Source organism: Cyprinus carpio, chromosome A4 (genome assembly GCF_018340385.1).
Source record: "Cyprinus carpio isolate SPL01 chromosome A4, ASM1834038v1, whole genome shotgun sequence".
In the NCBI taxonomy this organism is placed as follows: Eukaryota; Metazoa; Chordata; class Actinopteri; order Cypriniformes; family Cyprinidae; genus Cyprinus; species Cyprinus carpio.
In genome coordinates, this window is record NC_056575.1 from 26,330,706 (window position 1) to 26,339,924 (window position 9,219).

Here is a 9,219-nt window from a genome sequence, read left to right on the forward strand (position 1 = left end):
AATATATGAAATAAAAACTTTATTGACACATGTTGTGTCATAAAGATGCACACCTTGCCCCCACCAGACTACTAAGCAAGTAAATGAAATAAATGATCATCTGGGTAGGTTGTCAGTCATCCAGCCACTCCAGCTCCTCTTCCTCCCCACGAAAAGACCTCTTCTTTATGCTGTGGTCGAAGCGGATCTTCTCATCTTTGAAAATGTCCTTGGTGGCCTAAAAGAGCAGGACGTCCCCTGTCTCCTTCTTGAAGCTTCACTATGCAGTGGCGTGGCTGCACGTTGAAGTTCTTCTTGGAGTGCGTAATCCATCTCCCTTTGGTTTCCAGAGACGGGTGGCACTCACAGGGGAAGGTCTCCGCATCGATGCAGACTTCCTCACTGCCATGTTTAAAGAAAAACCGGTGGCCCAGCTCATCCTGCATCTCTGCTATCTCCCTGCCCTCAGCACCTGTGATCACCTTTCCATGGAAATCACACAGGATGGAGCCCTTCCCAAAGGCCTTGGTTGCAACAACTCCTGTGGTCAAAAACAAAGTTTTTCTCTTCAGTAAGTACACATTATGTAACTACATTTTGTCATTAATGTGCTGTTCATGATGTTATTATATTCATTTTTTTTATGGATTTTACAGTGCTCATAAGACATTATACCTTATACCACTTTATACCTTTCTGTCCCCCAAAATCCTTCACAGCCAGACCCGGCCATTTCTGACTGGTCACCCCCCTGATGATGGCTGGGTCACTCTGTGCCTGTGCTCTGCTAAGCGGCCTCCACTTTGCAATGATATCCTCTGGGCGGGGATGACTGGCCGTCCACCCCTCTGCCTCTATGAGTTTAGCCACCTTCGCTGCAGTTGGGGCACATCTTGAGCATTTTGCTGTCAAAGAGAGAACATTTAAATTAAAATTCAGGTTCACAAACAAGTTCTAAGCATGGCCTGGGCGGCGTTTTAGGTGCTATTTCTGTTGGATTAGAAATAATACATTCTATTGCGTTCTGAAGCGCGGCCGCCAAATTTAGGCCTAACTCAACAGTACCCTGACAGGCGCCACATGTTTCAAAATGAACAATGTTGGTCTCCAGTGAAAGGCCTGAATCTAGGCTATATATTACCCTATCACTGAAGTAAATGTGGTCATGTTGAAGAGAGAGCCAGGCCTAAGAGTCAGCAGCAAATCTGCCCTCTTCGGTTAGAACCGGTTAACAATAAATCACCTGGGGATAATTTTATCCTGGCCAAACCCAAAAAATGAACTTTATACTTGAGGTGACCTTTGATTAATCTTGTTGATAAAACAGTATAAAGTCAAATTATTAACACTTTCCCCACCAGCAGTTTTATACATATACCTTACAACATTATTAAATTGATATATAGTTAACATTTTTATACTCGTATTGATTTTCATTTCACCCCCTATACCTCCTAATAAAAGAAGAAAAAAAATGAATAAATAGATAAAATAAAAACAATAGATTACTGTCGTAAGCCCGGTTCTCTGAAACATCGAGTGGAGAGATCCACCTATGGGAAGGGCATCCGTACCTGACCTCTGCAGAAGCATCCAATTGCACCAAGTCTGGGCTTAGACAGACAGAAGCGCGCAGCCAATGCCAGGTAAGGCCCTGCCTCCTTACCTAGGGGTATATAACGGCTGCAGCGCTGCTATTCTCCAGTAAGTATATTCGCTTCTCGTGTGGCAAGCGGGGCAAAGCTGGTGGATCTCTCCACTCGATGTATCAGAGAACCGGGGTTATGACAGTAACCTATTGTTCTCTCTCATCATCTCGTGTTCGAGATCCACCTATGGGAGAGACATGGACAGCTCCCCGATTGCCCAATACACTCACAGTGAGGTTCTGAAAGCCAGAGAAGGACGGTCGCCCCAGGGAGGCGGTGCCTGACACGTCCCACATTTCATGAACCTGCAATACTGATGCGGACCCACATGACTGCTGTGCACATGCAGCACATGAAACATGTTAGCATAACCCACATGATAACTAATGTGCATATGAATACACCCAGAAAAGGAATGGAAAAACATGCTTAGTGACAGGGATGTGCATGGCCAGCCGGCCCATTCACTCCCTCCTTCATCACTTCCAACGGGGTTGCAGGGTAGGGCTAAGAAGACCCCACCCCTAAAACCGAATGTGCTAACCGAGATACTGGTGACATCCAGCCCGTAATATAACGCCACAACGGTATGAGGAGAAGCCCAACTGGCAGTGGAGCAGGATGTCCTGCAGTGACACTCCCCTAAACAAGAGCCCAAGAGGTGGCAATGCCCCTCGTGGAATCGAGCTCTGATGTTCCCTGGTGGCTGCAATTTTCCTTTGATGTCATAACGGGGCCAAAGCTATAGCATTCACAAGCCAATGTGAGAGGCGTTGCTTAGAAATAGGATTCCCTCCATGAGGGGGTGCCCATGAAATAAAGAGCTGGTCGCTCATTTTCCGGAAAGCACTGGTCCGTGTTTAATATATGTCCGTAAAAGCCACGGACCGGGACACAGAGCATTTAGCCTCTCATCCTCCGGGGAGGAAAAAAGGTGGAGGTGTGAAAAGCGGACAGCTCCAACCCCTCCGAAGTGAACGCAGGGAAGCACTTCGGCATGAAGGCCGGATTAGCTTAAGGGAAAAACCATATCTCCACTATAGAGGAATTTAGTGCACGAGGGATGAACCGAAAGTGCATGAAGCTCACTGACAAGTTTTGGCTGATGCCAAGGCCAAAAGCAAAGCTGTCTTGAAGGACAGCAGCTTTAGGGAAATAACTTCCCAGGGGTTCAAAAGGATATTGAGACAGAGCCTGCAACACCATGGAGACGGTCCCACTCATGGAAACAGTTCTCCTGACGACTGGCAAGGAGCGACGGGCACCCTTCATAAATCTGCGGATTAGTAGGATGCTGGACTGTTGAGAAACCCCTCAAAGCCCACAGGACAGGCCGAAATAGCAGCCAAGTAGACCTTAATTGTGGAAAAAGACCTGCCTTTTTTCCAAGAGGTCTTGGAGGAAATACAAAATACTCAGGAACTGAGCACTGATAAGATGTGAGACCACGCCCATCACACCACCCTTTGAACACTTGCCACTTACTGCCATACAAGGATCGCGTAGAAACCGGCCCTGGCATTCTGTATAGTAGCAATCACATGCGGCGAAAGCCCCAGTGCGCTTAGGTTCTCCCTCTCACGGGGCCAAGCCCAAAGAGCCACCCTGTCCGGGTGCGGGTGATAAATCTCCCCGTTCGCTTGGGACAATAGATCTGTGCGGCGGGGGGGAGGCGCCACGGCTCGGCATATAACAGAGGGATTATCTCCGCCAGCCATGGTGCTTTGGGCCACCTGGGTGCTATCAGAATGAGAGACAGGCCCTGCTCTCTCACCCTGGCCAGTGTAGGAATTATCAGGCACAGGGGAGGAAAAGCATACAGCAGCACTCTGGGCCATGGGGTGGGCCAGATTGCATCTCTACCCCGAGGGGCCGCGTCCACGTCCTTTAGCGAGAAGGACAATGGTAATTGTCGCGCGAGGCGAATAGATCTATGATTGCCTGTCCGAATCTCATCCATAACATATCCACTATCTGCGGGTGAAGGCGCCAATCTCCGTAGATTGGGTTTCCCCTCGATAGAAGATCCGCGCCCTCTGTTTAGAACTATTACAGAGCGGCAAAGATCGCGCGTCGGGCGGAAATGTAGTAAACAAAACCCATTTCATGAATGCTCTCATTCTCAGGAGTCCCAGCGGTACAACCTGGATAGATGAAGCCATAAGACCCCTGCAGCCTGAGGCATGTGCGATATTGTACTTTCGCCCCCTCTCTGAATGCGACACGACAGTTCATTAGAGAGAGAACACGCTCTTGAGAGAGACGCGCTCGCATGGAGACTGAGTTCAACTCCAAACCCGGGGAAAAATGACATTATGACTGGGTGTGAAATTGCTCTTGCTCACATTCACTCTGAACCCCGTAGAGATGTGATGTGCGTGAGCACACGGCAGGTGTCCTGCAACACTTTCTCTTTCAATTTCGGCTATGATGAGCCAATCGTCTATGTATGTCAGAATCCTCAGACCTGACATTCTCATGGGTGCTAAGCCCGCCTCCGCACACAGACAGAAACACCGGGGGCTTAGACTGAGCCCAAACAGCAGAACTGTGAATTCGTAACATGTGCCTTGGTAGGCGAAACGAAGAAACTTCCTGTGTGGCGGATAAATGCTTATATGGAAGAAAGCATCTTTCAGGTCGACCGATGTGAACCAGTCGTTCTATTTCATGGCGCGGGCGAGCGAGCCATGAGTCAGCATTCTGAAATTGTATTTCCTCAAATGTTTGTTCAACACACGAAGGTCCAAGATAGGGCGGAGAGAGCCGTCCTTTTTTTGGGACCAGGAAATAACGAGAATAAAATCCCTGATTCATCAGACTGGGGGGCACCACCTGAATCGCTCCCTTGTTTAGGAGGGAGGATATTTCCTCTTTCAGAATGTGTGAGGCGTTCTCCTCTGTGTGTGAAGAGAGAACGCCGTTGAAATGCGGGGGTTTTATTGCAAACTGCAGTCTGTATACCTGCATTATAGTACGCATCACCCACTCGGGAGCCGAGACAGTTTGCCAAGCCCATTCGTGACTTGCGAGTGTTCCCACCCGAGCCGCAGCGGAGCTGTGTAAGCCCAGCTGGTTTATTTGTGATGCAATGGCGCCATCTAGTGGACACACCAGGGGCAACATGCAGGGGTTCAGACAGATTTCCTCTCTCCGCAGGGAGATGGACTCTCTCTGCGGAGAGAGATCCTCTCTCCGTAACGAATTCATTTGATTCGTTTGTTTTAATGTGTTTTTTGTTTTTTTTGTGTGTTTTGTGTTGGGGAAACACTTGGGCCGAAGCCTTTATTGATTGGGTGAGGGGAAACAGAGTGTATGCGGTGTGGTGACACTGCTTTTGCACTTTTCCTCACAACAGACCCCCTGAACGTGAAGGGGGAACACACAACGTTCATTAAACACATGGGCTGGGCAGCCTCGAACGGAGAGGAACCGATCCATCCACGGGAGACCCTGCATCTTTTGAACGGGGGTCCTGGGACAGGAAGAGAGTCCGAAGGGCTCGTGGCCCATGAACGCGGACTCGATGCCCCCATCAAACGAACATCAGGCAGGCCGCTTACGTTTTGAGTCGATGGGGGTAGGGTTAGATGGTCTTCCAGCCGCGGCCGCGGCGGGAGTCGATTTTCCCCAGTGCTTAGCAGGCGGTGGGTTATTCTGCCGTGGAGGGGGTTTGTTGCGGGGCCTTTCCTTGCCCTGGTGGAAATGTCGTCCCATGGCAGGAGTGTTAGGCAAACGCGCAGGGGGTGCCTGGCGTGGGGCCGGCTTCCTAGGAAGGCATAACTTGAAGGCCTCGTCCTCCTTCTTTTTGTCGTTGCACCGTTGTTGCATCAATGCGACGGCGGGGGCCGAAGAGAGCCCGGCCGGGGCTCCACCGACACGCCTGCGATGCGCCGCTTCTCACTGTCAGGAAGGCCTGACAGGTTAAGCCAGAGCTGCGCGCTCTCCAGCCAGAGCATGCGCTCATAGAGCACCCGCAGGCTTGGACGGCCTGCCGAGCGTTAAGGAGGACGAGGTCGTTCACAGTGAGGATCTCCTTCCACAAGGGTAGAGACTGGAGTTCCCTTTTCCAGCTGTTGCCCTAATTCGTCCAAAATCTCTGCCTGGTAAGCGGAGAGGAGAGACGAGACGTTCAGGCCCTGACAGCCAAGGCCGAGGACTTGTATGCGGCCTGGTGAACTGAGGCAGAAAAACGGTCCATCTTGTTGGGCTAGACCGGCTTAGGGGGAGCGAGCAGCCCGCCCTGAGCGGGGTTAAGGTGCCTGGCGATGGAAGGCTCGATAGCGGGGGGGTCACCCATACCAAGCGCTGCCATATCCTTTACTTCAAGGCCCGTAAGGCCGTGTTTGAAGTCGAGTGGTTCGCTCCAATTGTGCCTCATGTGCTTAGCGCACGCTGGAAGGACGGGGAAGAGTTGTTTCCTCGGACCGGGAGGAGGTCCCAACACTTTTCCGTCGTAAATATCCCTCTCCTGGTCGGTGGCGCTCTGTGGAGCCGGCCACTCAATGTTGAGGCGAGCGGCCGCTCGCTCACACACTTCCAGGAGGATGGACTGAGGCAGGGCTGCGTGGCCGCTAGCCTGGGGAACGCCAGAGGGCGGGATGGCCTCCTCGTCCTCTGAGACCCCGAGAAGGGCCGCATCAACCTCATCGCCGGAACCGGCCGGTTCGTCGGCGAGCATGAGGTTGCCCGCGAAGATGTCCTCTTTGGGGAATGCAGGATTGGGCTGGTCAGCCCAAATAAGTGAGGAGGAGCCCCGGGAGTCCCCCGGTAGCACGTTGTCGTCACCGTGTCCCCCATCTGAGTCAGAAAGGCCGTGCTCGGAGCACTGGGTTGCTGCAACTTTAAGACGGCGTCGTAAAAGCTTTTTGGGCAGCATCAGGCAATGACTGCAATTTTCCGGGTTCTCCAAGGCTTCTTGAGCGTGTTTAAGGCCCAAGCAAACCACGCAGAACGGGTGAAGGTCCTTAGCGGCGATGAGCGCTCCACACGCGGCCGGGCAGGCCCGTGATAGGCTATTCCCCGGAGAAGCGGTAGGTTTAGAAAGCGACATACCGGAGAAGAACTCGGCAAAAAATCCGTGGCGGGCAGCCGTGGAAGGAGGGGCAGGTGAAACCGACAAGAGCGCGGGCGGCTCTGAATGCAGAACACAGCAGAAGGCTGAAAAGACGACAGTCACGTCTGGCGGAGGCTGATCAGGCGATATGTCCCATAGGTGGATCTCGAACACGAGATGATGAAAGAGAACTTTAGGACATCTCATTTTATATATTGATACATGTTGTCATAAAGATGCTCCTTGGTTGTTATAAGACACACAGTATTGACACATGTTGTTATAAAGATGCTCCTTGGTTGTTACAACTTGCTTAGTAGTATTCATTTATTCCAAAAAAATAAAACAATGACTAACCCCAAACTTCTGAATGATAGTGTTGATAACCTTTGATCCTCAGTACAGGCTGACTTCCACACCTTTCCAGGACAGAGTTCACACCCTTTAGAGGGGGCTGGTGGGGGCAAGGGTCATTGCAGGTCAAAGCATGCTAGGAATCTCGCGTTCAGGTGTGCGGCGTTCTAGGTGCTATTTCTGTTGGATTAGAAATAATACATAGAGTAGCAACACTCTCGCGTTCCGAAGTGCGGCCGCCATTTTTAAACGGACCTGCCGGTTTTCGGCAAATATCTCCGCGAAAACTGCACCAAAAACCATGAACAAGGTACTGTTCTTTTCAGCAAGACGAGACGTTTACAAAGAGCTAAGCCAACGACTGATACGTCGTGTTTCCGCCAAGATATTTCGATGTGGGTTTCTTTTGAGTTAGGTTATTGGTTTAGGAATGGCTAAACAAACAACGGATACGACGTAAATGTTTAGGGAGAAGGTGAGCGGCTTTTTTTTCATTTGTAACGAACATTAATAACTGAAAACATCTAGGTGATACAGATGATGATGATGATAATAACACTGAAGACGACACATGATGACAGGTAGCCAAGGAGAACAGGCCTGATGAGACATTGCATGTCTATATATGCATATTTATTATTTGTGCTGATGCCATAGCCATTTAGCTCAAAATAAGCTCTTTAATTTGACAGTCCTAGTTAGTGTTTGTTTGTGTGTGTGTATCTATTCTGCCTGCACAATTTAGTAAAAGTTCATATTGGAGCGATTAGTTTGTAAAACATTTTTGTGGTTTTTTGCAAAGTATGTATTACACTAACCATATTTTTTTATATATTTTTCATTTTGAATCTTTAACAGCAGGAATTACATCCTCTGGCCTCACTGCAGGAAGCTGCCGAGCTGTCTTCCTGGGCATCTGAGAACGTGTCTGCGTGTGTGGAAGAAGATTCAGACCATTTTTGGAGCTGATGATCCAATTGTCAGGTGTGTGCCTCACTGCTTTGTCATTTCTTGTTGCAGTACAATACTCAAAATTCCATCAAATGTGTGTGTGTGTGTGTGTGTGTGTGTGTGTGTGTATTCACTTTTTCTTTATGTTGTCAGTGGAAATGATTAGGATGGGCTTGGTGGTGAGGAACATACCTTCACTCCTTCCTGCAGCATCTTCTGTTCCTCAGAGCTCCTGGAGATGCTGAGAGCAAGCCACATTTTGAGCCAGAAATGGAGCCTGCATCTGGAAACATCATCCTTTACAGAAAGCATATGCAGAGATTGGACATGAGATAAGAAAAAAAGATACCTTTTCAATATTTTCCAGGATGCAGAGTGGGTGAGCAGGACTGGGCTGGGTGACAGTTTTACCATGATACAAACTCTTGATTGCATGGAGCCGATTCACGTCACACAAGACACTGTTAACATCACGCTGGACGACGAGACAAAATTCTTGCAGAGTTTTTCCTGCCTGATTGTTGTGAAGCTTACCACCATTGTTTTACATTTAATAACTCTTTGGTCTTTTTTCATAGTGCTTCGAGCTGTACTATTCTAAGTGCCTATACAGATCCGTGTACCATGTATTTCCTACATAAAGAAATAAAAAAAAAAACTTTAGGACATCGTTCTCATTTTGTATATTGACACATGTCGTAAAGTTGCTCCTTGTTTGATCTCTGCCACCTTAGGGTGCCTAATATAACAGTGTCAAAATGTTTTCTAACTGTTCAAAGACACACTAATTTTATTAACTTGAATGTATATTTAACATTTTTATACTGGTATTTGATTTGTCCACCGCCTTTGTTCACTTTGAGAAACAAGTTTAATGAATATTAAAATATAAAATTAAAATATTAAAAGAATCCTTTGTTTAACCATGTATTTGCTATTTCTGCTTTAGTTTTGTATAATTCTCCATGTTTTGTAATATAACCTTTGATTAATCTTGTTAATAAAATGCAATTTCTCTTAACCAAATAATTTCATTTTTTCTTTTATTAGTAGCCTACCATTGCAATTATCCTTTGCTTTAAAATAGATGTATTTTGAGCCTTGACCTCTAACCAACTTAATCTCTCTTTCACACCTATACTCAGTGTATCTTGCACTTTTGTGCAAAGTAGGGGTAACATAGAGTAGTCAGGGATCGACTGAAACAATCGACTACTCGAGCGTGCATTA

The 9,219-nt window shown here is 48.2% G+C and overlaps 1 protein-coding gene and 1 long non-coding RNA gene across 3 annotated transcripts; one reads left to right on the forward strand and one right to left on the reverse strand.

Annotated features, from left to right (window-relative positions):
• Positions 1-191: 191 nt before the first annotated feature.
• On the reverse strand, positions 192-5,459 carry LOC122140963 (N-lysine methyltransferase KMT5A-like). The gene is made up of 3 exons (XM_042746538.1): positions 5,192-5,459; positions 672-884; positions 192-520 (listed from the first exon to the last, which is right to left on the reverse strand). The coding sequence occupies exons 1-3, from the start codon at positions 5,457-5,459 to the stop codon at positions 192-194; spliced, it is 810 nt and encodes a 269-aa protein (XP_042602472.1).
• Positions 5,460-7,499: 2,040 nt separating this feature from the next.
• Positions 7,500-8,653, forward strand: LOC122140636. Of its 2 annotated transcripts, XR_006157228.1 has the most exons (3): positions 7,500-7,513; positions 7,897-8,022; positions 8,143-8,653. It is a non-coding gene; the product is annotated as an uncharacterized LOC122140636 (long non-coding RNA). The 2 variants fall into 2 exon arrangements; XR_006157227.1 differs by lacking the exon at positions 7,500-7,513 and having other exon boundaries at positions 7,530-8,022.
• The last annotated feature ends 566 nt before the right edge of the window (positions 8,654-9,219 follow it).